Source organism: Dermacentor andersoni, chromosome 4 (genome assembly GCF_023375885.2).
Source record: "Dermacentor andersoni chromosome 4, qqDerAnde1_hic_scaffold, whole genome shotgun sequence".
Classification (NCBI taxonomy): domain Eukaryota; kingdom Metazoa; phylum Arthropoda; class Arachnida; order Ixodida; family Ixodidae; genus Dermacentor; species Dermacentor andersoni.
Window position 1 is genome coordinate 99,496,547 of NC_092817.1, and position 21,565 is coordinate 99,518,111.

The window sequence follows — 21,565 nt, forward strand, 5'->3', positions numbered from 1 at the left end:
TAGATGTCGCACCGACAGAAATTGTGAAAGTTATGAACAGTACCATTTTCGCATGTTTACAGCTCAAAAACCATGAAGACTGATAAACACAACACAAGCACTAACTTTTAATAATGAGATGAAACGGCTTATTGGAACCAATCGATTCTGTAGAAATCCACACAGAGCTACTTTCAGGCAGACGACGCTTGTTCATGAATAATTCCTTCACCTTGCAGATTTCCACGGAACTGATTTGCCATATTTAGTGCCCATGCACTTCAAGTTGTCAAAATCTGCTGCCCTCCTGATCAGCTGAGATAGAGTGACTGCCCCAGATGGGCATTATTCCTGGATTCGGTTCCCAAACAAGTCACATTTTTCTTCCAGCTGCAAAATTTCCTTCCTGAAAAAAATTCACAGATGATTACAATACTCCCTAATGTGAAATTAGAGTGCAGCTCTATATGTGTTTTCATTTCACAATATGCTGGCTGGTACAGACAATCTGTCTCATGCGGCACATTGCAAATGGAGCAGAGTGTGGCACGACTGCCTCGCTAATCAGGAGATCGTAAGAGGCAGTGCATGGGTGACGCATGGGTGCGATTCAAAGCAGCCGCCGCAAACAGAACTCCGCTCATGCAGCGTTTTGTTTCTACACAGACGACGTGCACTGGTCTGATGCCATCTTGTAGCCATCGTTGCTGCAAAACACGTCATGCAGGGCATTGCACTTTTCTTCCCACACTTTCGCCATACCCTACTCCTTCGCTTTCTGCCTCATGGTTCCGCTGCACCCTCCTTTCCCTCTTTCCTGCACACGTTCTCTTCGCTATCGCTGTATTGCATCATTCGCTCGTTTGCTCGGTTACAAGGGACAACGCCGATGCTCTAAAACCTGCATGTGTTTCCTTTTAACTTCCTGCTGCTTTCAAGTGAACCACAATCTTTTTCCTATCGTGAAGCTTTGTGGTTTTGTGCTATAAGTGTATGAAAATACCACACCAGCAATGCTGAACTTCACCTCATAAAGAACGCCAAGGGCAACGATGTAGTTTTTTCACGAAAAAAAATAAATATTTAGATAGCAATGACGGCAGACTACCAGCATCGTGAAGCAACTAAGTTCAGGAGCACATGTGCCACCACATGCTTCTCAAAATACATATACATAACAATACAATATACACATACAATACATACAAATACATAACACAGCTTCCAGTGAAGGCCATCAGACAGATGCAAGCCCAGCGAACACCTACTCCAATATGTTGCCTATTTTACAGCGTAAGTTACGGGCTCATTCCAATGCCATTTCGATTGGCGATAGTGTCCGTCGCAGCTATCGCATAGAGAAAGACAATTTCTTCCTCTATAGCCTAGCATGCCGCATAGCATCGATACGTGTTCACTTTGTGTTGCAGTGAAATATCAGAGTGCAGCGTGCCCACTCCTGTGGTGACCGTCAGCATCATTCCTTGGCATAACCAAACAAACAATCACAGCGAAAGATGAGAGCAAACATGGTGCACAGCAGGGTTGAAAAAAAGCGGCGAGAGCAAAGAGGCACGAGGAGGAAATCGGGGAGGAGGGTGCAGCGGAAGCATGATACAGCGAGGGAGTGTATGGCAAAAGGGTGAGGGGGAAAGCACACTGCCGGCGGCCACCAGGCATGCGGTGAGTGCGGAGAGAAGGTGCTGGCGTGGGGTTTGGACCCACAGCGCATGCGCTAGTTCGCCTGTGGCGGCACTGCCGCTTGAGAATGCGCGCCACCACGGATCCGCCCGAGCCATGAGTTCTTGTGTTCCCGTTCACTTTCTGAACAATGAGCGATGCAAGCGATCGAAATGTCGCTGCTGCTAAACAAGCTGCCCGAGCAGAGGCTCAGCGCCGCCGCCAAGTGCACCCTGTCATTCAGAATCAAATTCTTTGCCACAATATATCGCGAACTTAAGCACCTAAGCAGCTGTGCTCAAAATGTGCATTAGGGAGCTTCATAATCGTCGGTGAAATTTTTTTGTGGTGCATATAAAGCCATATGCTTATCCAAGTGATTCTCATTTTAATGTTTTGCGCATGCCCACGTTTAACTTTCACGTTGGGGTGATGCATCCTTTGAAAGGGAGGAAAATTCCGCATCTGTAGTGCAGCAAGGACAATGACGAAAAGACATGTCACCATTTAGAAGAAACATAGCGAACAAGAAGAAGTGACTATTATGTGGTATTAAACAGTCCGTTCTTGTTAGTGTTCCTGCAGGCTGAGTGTTTGGACCCTCCAGTTTCCCCTTGCATCGTATTGTGACGTATCAAAGTATATGTGTGACATGTACATGGCGTAGTCTCGCTACCTGTGTTACCTCTGCGACGCGTTATGGGGCCTTCTATCAAAGTACAAATCGCTGTTGAAGAAGCGACTTGTAGAGCTATGTGCGCGGCTGCAACCAGGCAACATCAGGCTCAGCTGCAGAGGACAGCACAAGCCACAGGTCAATCCTGGGCAGACAATTCAGCTCATTCTAAAAAAAACAATGCAAAAAGACTTTGCTGCGAAGACCCTCTAATGCATGCTGGTGAAAATCGGGCACGACAGTTTCCCCACAAGCAACTTCACATGTGCTCAGTCGAAAATGCAGCCCCACAGCTTCGCTGCAAAAATTCTCGTATGCAAGCAGCCGAAAATGAGGCCCGGGAGCTTTGCCACACAGACTTTCACATGGAGGAAGGAAAAATATAGGAGGGAGCATTACGTGACGCAGCCAGGCTTGGCAAACGACCGCTTCGTGAAGCCACAATGGTGGCCCAACACGTGACCTCTTGCGTCGAGATCACTGAGCAAGAATCGAGATTTGCTGAGACGTTTGGCTCCCAGTAGCATAGCTTCCTGTATATCCAGCAGGCACTGTTATATAGGAGGCTACGCCAGTAGTTTTTATTCGGTGCACATTTGTTCGGCTGCCCTGCCGTGACTCTGCCTGCAGAGTGGGGACACTAAAACCAACTGCGCACTTTGACGTGCAGTCACATGTAGGGCCACCAGGTTGGCTTCAATCGCGTTGCGGTATGCTCCCTCCTAACGTTTTCCTTCCTCCATGGACTCTCACGTGCAAGCAGACGAAAATTAGGCCCGGGAGCTTCGCTGTATATGATAAGTGGCAACATAGACGTAATAGACGGGCTGGTCAATGGTGCAGTTGGGAACCTCGCCCACACTGAGGTAGACAAGCCAGCTGTGGCTGCGGCTCAAGTTCGACTGTTGTGCCACAGGAAGACGAAGTTTTACTCCTGCAGCTGCTGCTTATGGTGCGGCCGCCGTATCTTGAAAGCAATATGTGACGTGGACAAAGTGCTCGGCTGCATGGATGCTGTATATTGAAAACTATCTGCTATGTGGACAAAGTGTGTGCCCCTGCGGGTGCCGTATCTTGAAAGTAATCTATGATGCAAACAAAGTGTGTGCCCGCGCTGGCCTCATTTTCAAAGCAATCTGCGATGTGGACGAAGTGCCACCAGTGCTGGTAGCTTCGTATGCGCTGTACTTTCGACGTTTAGTTCGCATTGAAGCGAGAGACAGCATGAAAGTCAATTCACTCGCTGCTGCTGCCACGTTTATCTTGCTTAATTTGCTATCTCAAGCGAAACTGTGACTTTTTTATTTGTTCTTTACTTTGGATGTTCGTCACATACTGTTTGCAATAACATTGTTAGACATTGTGATGAAAGTTTTGGAAGAGAGGCGTTTCGGACATTAAGGACTTCGGATAAAATGGACAGCTTTTGTCGGATTATCAGGATCTATTGTAACGAGAGTCGACTGTATACAAACGAGGAAATGAGTGTGTGCCATTGAAACTCGTAGGGGCAACAGACGTAGACTTTGCCGCCATGCACACAGTGCCTAACTCCAAGGGTGTTGCAGTTGCCTCAGCGTATGTGTCACCAGGTGTTCAACATGTGAAGATTACAGACTTTTTGGCACATAGCTTTGTTCTTCAACACAATGTGCCCCTATACGGGGGATTTCAACAGAAACACGAAGAAACCCCGTAATGCCTGGTTACAAGAACTCTGTACAAGAAGCCCTCAGCATGGAATTTGTAGCTCTTAAATGCAGCTCCTCGCGCACCGGTTCTTGTTTGGACTTTGTGTATTTACAAAGTACTCTTACTGCCCCACTGCATGTCCTTCTCGACCTACGTTTCTGACCATGAAGCACATGAGTGCGTTCAGATAAACACAATCCTACAATGAGCATTGTCTTAAAATTAAATTGTGGGCTTGAATGTCTTGAAACTGCAAAGTGGGTTATGAAAGACGGTGTAATGGAGGGCTCTGGATTAATTTTGACCGACTGGGTTTTTTTTTTAAATGCACCCAATGCATGGTTACCAGCGTTTTTGCATTCCACCTCCATTGGAATGTGGTCACCAAGGCCAAGATTGAACCCACAACGTTTCGTGCTCAGCAACACAATACCATAGCCACTGTAGCAAGTAGCAATGTCTCTTCACTTCTTACAAACATTTCTTGCTTGAAACAATTGACCGCAGTATACATACAGCAGAAAAATACAATCACAACCACACAAGATGCCGAATTGTTGTCTTGATCAAAACAGAAAGCAGACACTGGACATGTGTGCAAGTCAAAACTGCTTGCTTATTCAAGAACGAATAGGAACACCATGAGTATCTCCAGTCTTGAATAAGCAGAACTTATGACAGTTCTGGAAGAGCTGTAGTTGCTTGCGTTTGCCATCTTTATCTTTCCATACTTCTGCTGGTATAAGCAAACCATGAAATATATACATTAGTTTCAAATTAAAAAAAAAATTTAAACTAAATTAGGGGGTTTTACATGCCAAAACCACGATCTGATTATGAGGCATGCTGCGGTGGGGGACTCCGAAAATTTGGACCACCTGAGGCTCTTTAAAGTGCACCTAAATCTAAGTACATGGGTGTTTTCGCATTTCGCCTGCATCGAAATGCGGCTGCCATGCCTGGGATACAATCCCGAGACCTCGTGCTTAGAAGCCCAACACCATAGCCAAGTTTGGAAATTAGTTAATCACTATACTTCAGTGGCCAGCCAGTTAGTGGGCGGAGGGCACGAACATCATGAAAATACCGACCGGAGCAGCTTGGTGGCTATACCAGCATTCTGTTGCTCAGCACAAGGCTTTGGGTTTGATTTTCAGTTACTGCAGCCTCATTCTAATGAGGCCAGAGTGCAACAATGCCCAGGTATCGAGATTTCAAAGCATGTTAAAGAACTCTGACCTAATTTTGACCACCTGGGGTGGTCGAAGTTAGGTCATCTACCTAGGGGTTGCATAAAGGGACATTTACTCTCCCTGGTTAAATCTGACCACTCATAGTGGTCAAAATTAAATGGGAGACCTCTGCTCCAGCATCTTGATATATGCCTAAGCATACTTTGCCTAAATGTAGCCTCGGTTGTGATTCTGGCCTCCAAATTTCTCTCTCTTTCTTCTTTTCTTTCTTTATGAACAAAGTAACGTTTGCAATTGGTTCAATCAAATTTCAGCTTAATCTTCTGCAGCTTGATGGATGCTTTGGCAACTGACTGTGAAATATCTGTTCCCAGTGGACACCTCGGCTCAACCCTAAGTGAACCGAGATCCTCAACAGCCGATTCTGGCGAAGCTGCGTGCAGTTCCAGCCCATTCCAGGCAACCATGAGGCCATTGTCTGAGCACAGCCTGGCAGGTGTGGCCACAAACCTGGCCCCCAGATGGTCACACAGCTGTGCCAGTGCGTCTCTGAGCACACCGTTGCATGCCACACCACCTGCAACCACGACGGTTGGGGCCACCCTTTCTTGTCTCAGTTCGTCGGAAGCCAGTGGAGGCAGCAGGCCCTGCCGTGAACAGAACTCTAGCGCCCTCTGGGTGCGCCGAACCAAATGCTGCACCACAACTCGCTGCGCTGATGCGCATACATCGCGCACTTCAGGGACCAGGGCATCTGCTTCGATACCTGCCAGTTACAAGGGGGGAAATAATGCAAAGAAATGACTGTTTATCAAAGCCCCCGTTGCAATAAGGCAATAAGGCGGCACTTACATCAATTCACTGTGGTCTGCAGGACTACGTCATCATCAGCCTATTTTTATGTCCACTGCAGGATGAAGGCCTCTCATTCCCAGCAATTTCCAATCACCCCTGTCTTGCGCTAGCCAATTCCAACTTGCGCCTGCAAATTTTCTAATTTCATCACCCGACCTAATTTTCTGCCATCCTTGACTGCACTTCTCTTCCCTTCCCTTGGCATCCATTCTGTAACTTTTATAGTCTACCGGTTATCTGCCCTACACATTACATGGCCTGCCTAGCTCCATTTCTTTCTCTTAACATCAACTATACTATTGGTTATCAACATTTACTCTCTGATACACACCGCTCTCTTCCCGTCTCTTAACATTACGCCTAACACTTTTCATTCCATCACTGTTCGCATTGAATTATTCAGCTTCAAATATAATTTGCATGGTACATATTACAAGTACGCAGTACTCTGTAATTTATATGCAGAAATATCAAAGTGCGTGGCCATATGAGGAACCTCCTATGCAATAGTATTAGGCAGGAAAAGTGCAGGCAGTGGAACAAACGTTTGAGCTCGTGATAAAAATATGGATGGCCTACCCCACATTTACCCTTCCTTCCACTAAGCCTGCTCTTCTGCAGAACATTTTAACATTGAGCTGAAAATGAATAAATGAATTTATAAATAAATTGTCTAGTCACTACTGGAGGAGTAAAAGCAGGGCTCTGAGGACAAGCTTTAGGGAGAACCAAGCAGTAGAAGGTTTGCTAACAATGAGTGGCAGCGTTTCAAAAACTGAATGTGACTTTTTTCTTTAAATAAATACCTGCTCGTAAAGCATGGAAGCATGATTTACCTGCCTTCTGTGGTCAAAAGCAGTGAGAAAACTCCCTGCTGTTTTGCTTTTAACAACTGTAAGTGCATGCACTTCATCTCGATGATGGTGGCCAAGCAGTCAAATTGCAAGACCACAAGAATTTGCGCTAACAAAGTGAAGCATTACAAATGCAATTATATATACACGAGACAGGAGTAAGGCAAGGATAGGCAGTAAGGTAGGCTGCAAGACTGGTCCTGCGTGACTTCTATGAAGTTGTGCTGTTTCATATAAACGTACAAAAGGCAATTCGTGCAGTTTTTCCAGCCAAATAAGATTTTTGTTCTATCAGCCTCTCACTAAATCAAACTGTATTTTATCACCTCTACACGTAAGAGAGACAGAGCTGTAAGCAAATGAGCTACAAGTAAACCACATACGCTTATGGTTATAAAAGCTCCGAGTACTAAGTGCTGTGAAAGGTTTTTGAACGCTGCGAATGTTTTGAGCTCACCATGTTGCTTCTCCAGACGCAGGATTTCCCTATAAACAGAGTTCTTCAGGCCCGCAAAAGAGAAGTCGCAGCTGCGGTAATCCATCATCGGCTCGGGGAATGGGAAGGCATGAGGGTTGGCCCCACGGGCCAGCAGCTCAATCGCTGCCCCTCCACTGAGGAGACGGCATTCAGGCAAGTTGTGTACCTTCAATCGACGGGCCACCTGAATTGTTCAATATTACAGCAAAAATGCGACACGCGTCACCATCATAATATTTTATGTCCGCACTTAGAGACCTCAAATAACACCTGTCCTGGGCCAAGCAAACCCATCTTGTACCTACAAGTTCACCAATCCCACCACTCCATCGAAGCCTCTGTTAGACTGCGTTTCCCTACACCCCTTTGGCACCAATTTTATTAATTTAGATTACTCCTTGATGGGCTAGTTGGCTCATATTTTACTGAGAAGATTAATGCGCATAAAATGAAGATGACATCCAAAGTAGAAAAAATGTAGGCAGGACTAGTGGGCATTCATTTTCCACTCATAATTCCTTTCAATTCTACTACTCTAAACAGACACACCAGTACCTGTTCCGCACATTGGATGTGACATACACATTAGAGTTAAAGCAGACCATATATATGCTTGGAAACAAAATTTATACAAGCTTCTTCGCCAGCAGACTAATTTATGTCCAATGCAAGACAAAGGCTTCTCCCAGTGATCGACAATTACTCCTGTTTTCCATCAGCTGGCCTCATCCTATACCGGCAATTTTACCAATCTCATCACACTGCTCAATCCTTCATTGTTCGCGAATGTGTATCCCTTCCTTTGACACTTTGTTTTTATAGTAGACCGCTGGTTATCTGCTTCACAGATAAATGAAAAAGATATGTGCTTCATTTTACTGAAAAAATTATTAATTTGAATAATAATAACACATTGTAAAAAGAGTTGCTATATGCTTCATAGCTCGCAGCATCTAGAATAGAGCACCGCAGAACAAGATTAGCCAAAGGAAAGGTCAGTACACAAAAGAGAGCACTAAACTGTGCAACAAGATGAAAGGTTGTCAAGATATGCAAATTACCAGCTATGGCATTTCAGTGGTATATTGATATTGACAAGTTGAAAGTCGCTTCTAGAAAAGTCATGTTCCTTAAATATTAAAACAGGAGCAGTTGGCACTAATCCAAAGAAGCCATATCACTGAAGCTAAATAACAATGCCAGTGTGCATCAGAGACCAGATAAACGCTGGCGATAACAAACCAGAGCATTAAAATTGCTACATTTTTTGGTTTACATGTTTTTGATGGTTATTTATCAAGGTTTACTTCAGATAAGCAATTGAATTCCCACATAATATGAAAGTCAGCACATTTAAGTCATTTCCTCACTATCTGTGAAATAATTGTTAATTTTAACATATTTTACAAACCTGGACAGGTTCCCACATGTTAGGAAGGCAATCTTAGTTCGAACAAGCTTGCCCTTTTACTAAAAATTGGCAGCCTCTTAAAGAGCGTTCTTGAATTTATAAAAGTTGCAATAAAGGACTTAATGTGAAAGAAGACAATATGAGCACATGCCCTAAAACATTCTTTTTGTATTTTATACTGCAGTTAATACCACACAAAAACAAGTAAGTCAAGATATTCTGGTTAGATCAACTACCATAAACTGGTCTAACAAGTACACCCGGCGACAAAAGTTTACGGACCACTGGATCTCCAAAAACATTCAATTCCCGAGCAGCCTGTAGCAGTAGCCAGTAAAACTGTATACAACATTGTTGTTAGCATATTCTAGCCCAGTCCCAAAATGCAAATACCAGACTGCATTGTGAGGTGGCGGAGATACTCGGCTGTTTCTCAGAGCTCGTGCCCCGCATTATTTTGTCATTGGGTGTACATTGTTGCAGGTTTAGTGAATTGAAGACTATGAACCATCTCACTCAAAAGCACGCAATTATTAAGTTTCACATGAAGTACACTCTTGCAATTCAGTAACTTGTAGACCATGAACCAATTTTAAAATTTCTTCTCTCTGCTGCATCCAACAGCAATAAAATTTAGGCAATAGCAGGCAATTCACCTGGCGCAAGACTGAATTTAATTAAGTGTAAATTACAAAAGTGTCATTCCATCTATGCTGCAGCTCAAGATCATAACCAAAGTAATTGTTGTACTAGGTAAGAGCAGGAATTTGCTCGTGCTTCCCAAATTAATGGTTGCCAACATTTTTCACTTGCTAGTGTGAACAGCTTTTGACTCTACAAACACCTGATTACAATATTTATCGAGACAATCATAAGAGTCTTTCAGGATTCTCACCCAGAAGGCCGTAAGCTTTTAATCTTTAAAGTGGCTAAGACAATTTGTTGTAGTGGGCGCAAAACCAACAATCTCCACATTATGTGTGCAATGCTCTACCAATTGACCTACATTAGTGGCTGTCACCCTGTCCACTTTCTTGGGTATTTGTTCATGTTTATTAGTGCTAGCCCTGGAAGCGCTAGCCAGCAAAATTCACTGTCATGGCAGTGAATTTCGGACATCCTTTCAACTACCAAAATGCAATATACACGTAAGAACACTGAAAGAATATACACAAAAAGACATCAGTAAAAAATCACAGGGTAACATATTGCAATAATGTAAGGATGAGTGACAGTAACCGAGACAACAAAGCACGTACTTCAGGTTGTAGCGAGTGGATAACTGAAAACTTAAAAGATCAGAGCTGATAAAGGACAGAAGGTTCAGCGACTTGCACCAAGCTGAACAATAATTGCTGATTGATTAAAGGGGTCCTGAACCACTCCTCAGGCTTGATGAAAAAACACAGCCCACAGATAGCGGATATCATACGATGTTGTGAACATCTCAGTCAAGTTTTGCAGTCGTGCACGTCACGTGGAGCTCGTAAGTAGAATGCGAAGTCACCTTTCTCTCAAACACTCTCGTTTCAAGAGAAGCGTGCTCTTCACTCTTTTCTGGATGCTTTATTTTGTAATATAGGAGATTCCCATACACGGCAGCTATTGGCCAATAGCTGACATCAATCAATCAAGACCGGTGTTTGCACCAGTGCGCTTCTTTCTATTGTTTCTGTGTATACTTATTGATGATGTTTTAATAAACAGAGTGAAGTAAGCGAAAATCTGCTCTTAAGTTTTGATCAGAATTATGTACTTCCGGAAGAAGCCGACTGTCGTCTACTCAGGCATGGCCGTGGCCGCATGTGTAAGAATCAAACTTTGGTCACCCTGCTTATCAATGTTGTAGCCGTCAGGTCTTGCTAATTTTGACTAGTTTTTAACACTCAACTAGCCTCGAACCACTCGAAACTTAAGGTCGGACAACATGCACGTTTGCCAGCACACGCTCACTCCTGGTCGTTCCTGATTAGATGTCTTGGCAGACTTCGCTTCATAATGAGTAATTGACAGTGCTTCGAAACGTGCAAGTTGGATGTTGCAACTATCTGTCGGTCAAGCTGGTGCAGGACAAAGCCGGTCCGTACCATGTAGTACCACCAGACTGGAACAAATGAGCACGATCCCGCATCCAAGCCCTGTCGCACACAATTCAAACACTGTGCATACGCACTACAGTTGCATGTAGCTGCAGTCTGCTATGTAGCGGAGATACCATGGTCACCGCAGCGAGTCTGCTGGCTGAGCACACTGCGGCTCGCTAAGGACAACTGTGTTTGGTTACGTTTGGCGCGTCGTAGGCACCAAAATTGGAAGCAGTGGCGTCCACGTGAAAATCCAAAATCAAACTAGAACTGCCCACCATGGTGATGTTCAGTAGGCAGAGCATTGTGGGCATGCCACTTCCACTGTAGCCTTTGCAGTGCAAGCCACTGAAAAAAGAACGGGAGCACAGCGAACAGGATCATAAGCAACCCTTTGATTGCCAATAACTCAGCATCTTCTGAACGCATTGAAGTACTTTATGCGGCAAAGTATTTCCAAAATAGTCTATTTTAAGTTCAAATGCATTTCTGAACTTTGACAAAAAGTGGTCCAGGGTCCCTTAGTTCAATCTTAGTCCAATGCTCGTCCAAAAATGTCCTCAGTCCTGTGCATTCCCACACGAGGCGATGTACGGTTGGAGTTACCTCCCTTGCACACATTTAAAATGCGGAAGTGACTGCAGGCAGTTGGGGTTGCTGCATTGCCATTGCCACTTCTATAATTAATTAAAGTTGATTGAAAACAAAAGAGATGGTGCAGGTGGACTGTACGAAGGAGCTCCCTTTAGCACAACAAGCAGATAAATAAGTGTATGCCATACACACCTTGTCCAAGGCCTCTCCTGGAGCATCATCAATGGTTTGCCCCAACAGCAAAAAATCATCGATAGCACGCACCACGGCCAGCTGGCAGTGGCCACCAGACACTAGTAGCACGAGGTAGGGAAACTCCACCCTGTGAAATATGTAGATCACAGCAGAACCAGTCACTGGGCAAGTTGGTACATCTTAATTACAGCCGGACAGGCCGCCATTGGAATATGAACCTGGCAACGTTTAACGCAAGAACATTATCTAGTGAGGCGAGTCTAGCAGTGCTATTGGAAGAATTAGAGGGCAGTAAATGGGATATAATAGGGCTCAGTGAAGTTAGGAGGCCAAAAGAAGCATATACAGTGTTAAGGAGCGGGCACGTCCTGTGCTACCGGGGCTTAGCGGAGAGACGAGAACTAGGAGTCGGATTCCTGATTAATAAGAATATAGCTGGTAACATACAGGAATTCTATAGCATTAACGAGAGGGTGGCATGTCTTGTTGTGAAACTTAATAAGAGGTACAAAATGAAGGTTGTACAGGTCTACGCCCCTACATCCAGTCATGATGACCAGGAAGTCGAAAGCTTCTACGAAGACGTGGAATCGGCGATGGGTAGAGTGAAAACAAAATACACTATACTGATGGGTGATTTCAATGCCAAGGTAGGCAAGAAGCATGCTGGAGACAAGGCAGTGGGGGAATATGGCATAGGCACTAGGAATAGCAGGGGGGAGGTATTAGTAGAGTTTGCAGAACAGAATAATATGAGGATAATGAATACCTTCTTCCGCAAGCGGAATAACCGAAAGTGGACATGGAGGAGCCCGAACGGCGAGACTAGAAATGAAATAGATCTCATACTCTGCGCTAACCCTGGCATCATACAAGATGTGGACGTGCTCGGTAAGGTGCGCTGCAGTGACCACAGGATGGTAAGAACTCGAATTAGCCTAGACCTGAGGAGGGAACGGAGGAAACTGGTACATAAGAAGCCGATCAATGAGTTAGCGCTAAGAGGGAAAATAGAGGAATTCCAGATCAAGCTACAGAACAGGTATTCGGCCTTAAGCCACGAAGAGGATCTTAGTGTTGAAGCAATGAACGACAATCTTGTGGGCATCATTAAGGAGTGTGCAATAGAAGTCGGTGGTAACTCCGTTAGACAGGATACCAGTAAGCTATCGCAGGAGACGAAAGATCTGATCAAGAAACGCCAATGTATGAAAGCCTCTAACCCTACAGCTAGAATAGAACTGGCAGAACTTTCGAAGTTAATCAACAAGCGTAAGACAGCTGACATAAGGAAGTATAACATGGATAGAATTGAACAAGCTCTCAGGAACGGAGGAAGCCTAAAAGCAGTAAAGAAGAAACTAGGAATTGGCAAGAATCAGATGTATGCGCTAAGAGACAAAGCCGGCAATATCATTACTAATATGGATGAGATAGTTCAAGTGGCTGAGGAGTTCTATAGAGATTTATACAGTACGAGTGGCACCCACGATGATAATGGAAGAGAGAATAATCTAGAGGAATTCGATATCCCAGAAGTAACGCCAGAAGAAGTAAAGAAAGCCTTGGGAGCTATGCAAAGGGGGAAGGCAGCTGGGGAGGATCAGGTAACAGCAGATTTGCTGAAGGATGGTGGGCAGATTGTTCTAGAAAAACTGGCCAGCCTCTATACGCAATGCCTCAAGACCTCGAACGTACCGGAATCTTGGAAGAACGCTAACATAATCCTAATCCATAAGAAAGGCGACGCCAAAGACTTGAAAAATTATAGACCGATCAGCTTACTGTCCGTTGCCTACAAAGTATTTACTAAGGTAATTGCAAATAGAATCCGGAACACCTTAGACTTCCGTCAACCAAAGGACCAGGCAGGATTCCGTAAAGGCTACTCAACAATAGATCATATTCACACTATCAATCAGGTGATAGAGAAATGTGCGGAATATAACCAACCATTATATATAGCTTTCATTGATTACGAGAAAGCGTTTGATTCAGTCGAAACCTCAGCAGTCATGGAGGCATTGCGGAATCAGGGTGTAGACGAGCCGTATGTAAAAATACTGAAAGATATCTATAGCGGCTCCACAGCCACTGTACTCCTCCATAAAGAAAGCAACAAAATCCCAATAAAGAAAGGCGTCAGGCAGGGAGATACGATCTCTCCAATGCTATTCACAGCGTGTTTACAGGAGGTATTCAGAGACCTGGATTGGGAAGAATTGGGGATAAGAGTAAATGGAGAATACCTTAGTAACTTGCGCTTCGCTGATGATATTGCCTTGCTTAGTAACTCAGGGGACCAACTGCAATGCATGCTCACTGATCTGGAGAGGCAGAGCAGAAGGGTGGGACTAAAAATGAATCTGCAGAAAACTAAAGTAATGTTTAACAGTCTCGGAAGGGAACAGCAGTTTACGATAGGTAGCGAGGCACTGGAAGTGGTAAGAGAATACATCTACTTAGGACAGGTAGTGACTGCTGATCCAGATCATGAGAGTGAAATAATCAGAAGAATAAGAATGGGCTGGGGTGCGTTTGGCAGGCATTCGCAGATCATGAACAGCAGGTTGCCATTATCCCTCAAGAGAAAAGTGTATAACAGCTGTGTCTTACCAGTACTCACGTACGGGGCAGAAACCTGGAGGCTTACGAAAAGGGTTCTACTTAAATTGAGGACGACGCAACGAGCTATGGAAAGAAAAATGATAGGTGTAACGTTAAGGGATAAGAAAAGAGCAGATTGGGTGAGGGAACAAACGCGCGTTAATGACATCTTAGTTGAAATCAAGAAAAAGAAATGGGCATGGGCAGGACATGTAATGAGGAGGGAAGATAACCGATGGTCATTAAGGGTTACGGACTGGATTCCGAGGGAAGGGAAGCGTAGCAGCGGGCGACAGAAAGTTAGGTGGGCAGATGAGATTAGGAAGTTTGGAGGGTCAACATGGCCACAATTAGTACATGACCGGGGTAGTTGGAGAAGTATGGGAGAGGCCTTTGCCCTGCAGTGGGCGTAATCAGGCTGATGATGATGATAATGAATTACAGCCTGATGGCTGCAAAAACAAGCACACGCAATGTACAGCGAAGAAAAATAGGCAACACACACAGAGGCGCCCTGTTTGCAGATCACAGTCTGGACTGGGTGATTTAGAAATAACACAGACATAAATCATGAAAGGAGATGTTCCTACATAGATGCAAACAACGGAGAAAGAAAAGTTTAATGAGAAGAAAGGCAGAGAGGTTGGCCTGAGGTACATTCTTCTAGCCAGTTACTCCGCATTGGGGGAATAGGAAAAGAAACAAGAAAAATATGGGCGACAACGAAGACAGAGGGAAGAGGTGAAACGCATGGTTTACACGTTTCCCCGTAACCTAGATCTACAGTCATGCCATGGGCCCAACATAACGTCCTCCAACATCGGTTGGCTGTCATCTGTCAATCTTCCATGTATTGAAGGCAATAACATAGAACATGAACAAAGCTGCAACATTGGTGCTACTGCTTGGCACTTGAAACAAAGAAGGCTCAAGACTCAGCACTGCGGCTTGAACAAGTCAGAAAACCTCCAGAAAATTAATCCAGGGCACCCTCTTCAATGACATGCCTGTTAGTCTGTGTTGTTTTGGGCCATAAAAGAGCAACTGCAATGAAATTTCAATTTCGTCAACTTGGTCATAAGTTAATAGTATACACTATTGAAGCAATCTTGTCAATACAGAAGGGCTACTAATTGCGTAATTTCTTTTAATAGCAGGCTTTAAATAAGCTTTATCAGACAATGTGGGTATTGGTTAGCAGATATCCATACAGGTCCCTGAACATAGCCTCAGATTTCAGGGCCACTGTGGGGATTGCCCAGTCTCTGAGATTTCATGCCCAGGCAACGCATGTTTCAGCTTCTGTATGATTTGTGGAGTGGCAATGGGGGGCATGCTTAATGCGATCAGCATTCTTAGGGTACTTGACACACTTTCCAGGGTCTGAATGACTCTCTGCCTATCTATCTATCAGTGTCTCTAACCGCCCAAAAGTCATAAGAGAAATAAAATTTATGCTACTACTACCAACCATTGTCCCACCAACTTTGGTCGTTGGGAGTGGATAGTGCATGGTCTAATGGGTAGCGCATCGGGCACCTGCGCTGATGGAAATGGTTTCGAAACCAGCCATTGGACCAATTGGTTTACTGGATATATGCCTCTGTTCAATGAACCTCTTTGACGTCAACTTGGGTCACTGGGTAATGTGCCACAGCATATGTACTACAACTTCAATGACAAAAAAGATTCTTTAAAATTTATTCGGTGCTCGGTGGAATCGAACCCGCACCCCTTTATGGCGGTGCTGCTAGGTGGCACAGCAAGTGACATGCATGAGAAAGGAGCTTGGCTGCATAGACATTTCGGGATTGGCGATACAATGCGTCGATACACTGCCTCAATGCTAATTGCACGAACGTCGACATGGATTCTGACGAATTTTTGTTTCTTTTGCCATACAAGAAATGTCTATGTTTGGCGATGTTTCGCGATGCATCCACTCATATTTCACAGATAAATTTCGCATGGAGGCTGCCATATTTCCACACCATTTGAAACTAGCCTTCTAGTGTGGTCATTATCATTAGCAGCAGCAGCCTATTTTATGTCCACTGCAGGACGAAGTCCTCTCACTGCAATCTCCAATTACCCCTGTCCTGCGCCAGCCAATTTCAGGCAGCGCCTGCGAATTTCTTAATTTCATCAACCCATCTAGTCTTCTGCTGTCCTTGACTGCGCTTCCCTTCTCTTGGCACCCGATCTATAATCCTAATGGTCCACCGGTTACCTAACCTACGCATTACATGACCTGCACAGCTCCATTTCTTTCTCTTAATGTCAATTAGAATATTGGCTATCCCTGTTTGCTCTCCGATCCGCACCACTCTCCTCCTGTCTCCCTAACTCCTCCTGTCTCCCGTTACACCTACCATTTTTCATTCCATCACTCTTTGTGCGGTCCTTAACTTGTTTTTGAGCTTTTTTGCCAGTCTCCAAGTTTCTGCCCAACACGTCAGCACTGGTAGAATGCACTGATTGTACACTTTTCTTTTTAATGATAATGGTAAGCTTCCAGTCATGATATGACAATGTCTGCTGAACGCGCTCCAACCCATTTTTATTCTTCTGTAAATTTCCGTCTCATGATCAGGGTCTCCTGTAAGTAATTGACCTAGGTAAACATACTTCATCTATCTCTACTGAATCAAATGCCTTTTTGTAATATATGAAAGCCATATAGAGAGGCTGATTGTACTCTGCGGATTTCTCGATTACCTGATTGATGGCATGGATGTGATCCATTGTAGAGTATCCCTTCCTGAAACCTGCCTGTTCCCTTGGTTGACTAAAGTCCAGTGTTGCCCTTATTCTATTGGAGATTATCTGATGCATATTTTACACAATACTGGAAGCAAGCTAATGGGCTTAAATTTTTCAATTCTTTAATGTCTCACTTTTTGTGGATTAGTATAATGTTGGCATCCTTCCAGTTCTCTGGGACCCTTGAAGTCGATAGACAGTTCGTATAAAGGGCCGCCAGTTTTCCAAGCATTATGTCTCCTTCATCTTTGATTAAATTGACTGGTAGTCCATCTTCTCCTGCTGATTTTCCTTGTTTCATGTCTTGCAGGGCCCTTCTAATTTTATCGCTAGTTATAGAAGGAGCCTCTGTAACCTGTTCATTACTACTTCGAATGGAGGTATCGTGGCTGCGTTGGATACTGTACAGGTCAGTATAGAATTCTTCCGCTGCTTTTGCTATATCTTCGAGATTGCTGATGATATTACCCTGCTCATCTTTCAATGCATACATCTTGGTTTGTCCGATGCCAAATTTCCTTCTCACTGATTTCAGGCTGCGTCCATTTTTTACTCCATCCTCAGTCTTTCTCACGTTATGATTTTGAATATCCCTTATTTTCTCCTTCTTGATTAGTTTTGACAGTTCCGCGAATTCTATCTAATCTCGTGAGTTGGACACTTTCATTCTTTGTCGTTTCTTTATTAGGTCCTTTGTTACATGGAAGTGTTTACCTACTGGTTACCTTGGTGCTTTACCTCCCACTTCAATTGCTGCTCCTGAAGCCAGCCTAGCTACGGTTTCATTCATTGCCTCTATGTCATCTTCATCTCTCTGTTCTAAGGCTGCATATTTGTTTGCAAGTGCCAACCTGAATTGGTCTACTTTTGCCCTTACTGCGTATACGTTGGCCTGTTACTTCTTGATCAATTTTACTCTTTCTCTTTTCAAATTGAGGTGAATCCTAGCCCTCACTACCCTATGATCACTGCACCTTTACCCTACCTAACACTTCTACATCCTGCACTATGCTGGGATCAGCAGAAAGTACAAAAGCAATTTCATCTCTTGTTTCACCATTAGGGCTTTTCCAGGTCCACTTTTTGTTCCAATGCTTCCTGAAGAAAGTGTTCTTTACTCGCAGCTTATTCCTTTCAGCAAATTCTACCGACATCTCTCCTCGAGTGTGCCTAGAATCCACACCATAGTTGCCAATCGCTTGCTCACCAGCCTGCTTTTTCCCCACTTTTGTGTTGAAGTTGCCCATGACTACAGTATACTGAGTTTGCACTTTTCGCGTGGCTAATTCAACATCTTCATAAAACTGTTTTATTTCTTCATCATCGTGACTGGAGGTTGGAGAGTAGGTTTGTGCTACTTTAATTCTACAACCTCCTATTCAGCTTTATGATGACTACTGCTACCCTCTCATAAATGCTGTATCAATGTTGCCTGCTATGTCCCCATGGATCAGGAATCCTACTCTGAGCTGCTTCTTATCTGGTAGTCCTGTATAGCAGAGGACGTGGCCATTTGTCAGCACTGTATAGGCCTCACCAGTTTTTTTAACCTCATTAAGGCCAATAATATCCCAAACAATGCCTGATAGTTCCTCAAAGAGTCCTGCTAGGCTAGCTTCACTTGAGAGGGTTCGGGTGTTTAACGTTGCAAGTGCAGTACGAAATTTCATTGCAGTTAGTCCTTAAAGCCCATCAATCTATCGCCAATTATCAGATGATTGCCCAGATATTATAAATTTAAAATAAAAGTGATATAGCTGAGAGCCACAGTGGCTCAGTGGTTATCGTGCCGCTGAGCCCGAGGTTGCGGGTTCAATTACAGCCGTAGCGGTCACATTTCAATGTGGGCAGAGTGCAAAAACGCTCATGCACATTAAAGAACCCCAGGTGGCCACAATTAATCCAGAACTCTCGCTATGGAGTCCCTCATAGCCTACTGTGTAGCCTCAAGACCGTAAATCCCACAATTAATTTTGTTACGGCTGACAGTGGCTGCACTTGCTTGTTCTGCAGCCGAACAGCCGTTGCATGAGCCTCCATGTGGTGGACAGGGACAAGTGGCTTGCCATACTTGCGGGCCAGGTTGCAAGCAAAGTCGAAGCCCACACGCAATGAAAGAGCCATGCCGGGGCGCGTTGTTACTGCAATGGCTGTCATCGCCTGCAGAGGTGTTTGCGTAGAAGTGATGTCACAGAAAACTGCGATATATATCCAGAACTAATGGTTATTTCTGACTACTACATGTATCAAGCCAGTACAATCAATCTTTGTTATAATAAAGTTGCATAAGACACAACAACTCCTTTTGTTGTATTCTATATTCATTATAAGCATATATTCTTTACGCGCTGATATTAGTGAGAAAGCTTTTTACAATTATTTGCGTCTTTACATCCGATAAGTTGTTATATTTGTGCTAATTATATTGAAGTTTGACTGTATATCTACTAACAAAGCAATGAGCAACTAACAATGTACTGATGTGTACTATGATGGACAAATTAAATGCAAACAAGTTAGAGCTGACCAGGATGCATCATCCATTTTTCCTTCTGCCACATCATATAATGTCTGCATATCTCTCGCTTGAACACAAATTTTGGCCATACACCATTTTATAGCTGGATATAAAGCACAGTGAAATCACACTCCTGATTTATCACTTGTAAGAGGTTTGTATTTTCCAGTTCCCCTACCATTTGTAGATGACAGCCATACTTTAACAACGATGTAACCCTTACACTGATTGCAGTTGCTAACATTTTAGCTACCTGTACCTATGTCCCTGAAAATACTGTAAAACAATATTGTTTAAGGTTGCAGCAGCTTAGCATATATAATCATCTAGTACATTCACAGGATGCATCAAAACTTCATAGAAATTCACACATATGTTTATTACATAAAAACAATTAACAACTATTTTTGTATGTACCTTCAGACATCTTTTCAGTGCTGTCAAAATAATTAGCTTTATTTCCACGTTTCTGAACAGTGCTTTTCTTCTAGAATCATATTCCTCACATAGTCCTGGCTGTCCGCCACACCTCTGTCTTAGAAGTTGGTACTATCATGTATTCCATCATGTATTCCGTGTATTCCAGTCACTCTGCATCTTTATAAAAATTTTAAAAGATTCATTCAGCCAGGAGCAACAGTCACAAACAGCTTCAAAGGCACATAAGATTAGAGGTAAATGCAACTACATGTTACTAGAGTCATACACCACAGGATAACACTATATTAAGATGGCCACTGAAACCAGCTCCATTCTCTTATGACAGATATTTTGCCTGCTAAGTATGTGGGTCACATGACAGGCATGTTGCAGTCCATGCCAGGCATAACGGAAATATCTTAAGCAAAAGAAATGGGTGCATCTTCTCAGTGATATCTCATTTTTCCTTTAAAGTGAGTTATGGAAAACTTATTTATATTTGCCACTGCATAAGTTTTTCGTCTCACCTCTAATGGAACAGGACATTGCTTAAGAGCATCTTGAGCAACTTGGGCAATGTTTTCCGCATGCATGTCTCGTGCAATGGGAGGAATGATGCCGCCATACCTTGAAAGTTGTTCAAATAAGAGATGTTACTGCGCGAAGTTCCCATGGGTGCGAACAATGAAACAATAAGATACGAAACAGACAACAGTGTCCATAAAACAATTGTACCGGTATATACAATTATAAGAAAGCGAAAAAAAAATAAAGAAAAGACAACAGAGGCACTAGCGTAAATCCACAAGACAACAGCACCAGGCACATACAAAATGTGCAAGTGAAAGCACACGCCCTTCATTTCTAGAAGAGCAAAGCCACACGTTTATTCTAGAAACCATCGCTACATTCCTGCGTACTACAACTAAAGTGACTGAGCTGCACGAGGCTGTGCTAGCTGTGTCAAATGTCACACTCTAAAACATGCGCCAGAGAATTACCACCAAACGGTTGGTTATTATAAACTATAGAAACGGATTCAAATTATGTAACCTTATTTCGCATACACGTAGAAAGAGACACTGCATAAACAACACATGTGGTGCACCCAAATTCACGTTTAACTACTCAAAGATGGAGATACTCACTCAATGTGCTTTGCCAGCTGAGAGTGGGCTGATTCGCCGAGGATGCTTCCCTCGTCGTCGACGATACCAACAGCTGTGTCATCGCAACTTGTCTCAATTCCCAAAACAATCGATCTGTTGTTTGTACTGTAGGCTTGACGACATTCTGGTTGCTTGGAGCATAGCGCACGTCGGTGTGACAAACGGTGGCTACTAAGCAACGAAGATTGCAACTCATGACCAAGCATCACCCGACACCGACGACGGAGAACGTGGCGGATCATTTTCGTTATTGACCCCATACCCTGCAAGCAATAAAACACATAACACTACAGGAAGAAAACATTAGGTGTTAACTTTTCCGATCTATATGCGCGAGACACTCATAGTACCACAACACAGGCGTGCATGTGCTCTGCATGCCACGACCGCCATAGCG

General features: G+C 43.8%; 1 protein-coding gene across 2 annotated transcripts; it reads right to left on the reverse strand.

Moving 5' to 3' along the window:
• Window positions 1-83: 83 nt before the first annotated feature.
• Window positions 84-21,565, reverse strand: Tcs4 (Threonyl-carbamoyl synthesis 4). 2 transcript variants are annotated; one of them, XM_055074070.1, is made up of 6 exons: window positions 21,148-21,565; window positions 20,527-20,626; window positions 19,064-19,221; window positions 11,689-11,818; window positions 7,387-7,591; window positions 84-5,986 (listed from the first exon to the last, which is right to left on the reverse strand). In XM_055074070.1, exons 1-6 carry the CDS (start codon window positions 21,426-21,428, stop codon window positions 5,520-5,522), a joined length of 1,341 nt encoding a protein of 446 aa, XP_054930045.1. In that variant the 5' UTR covers window positions 21,429-21,565; the 3' UTR covers window positions 84-5,519. The 2 variants fall into 2 exon arrangements, with proteins under 2 accessions (XP_054930045.1, XP_054930046.1); XM_055074071.2 differs by lacking the exon at window positions 20,527-20,626 and having other exon boundaries at window positions 21,148-21,201.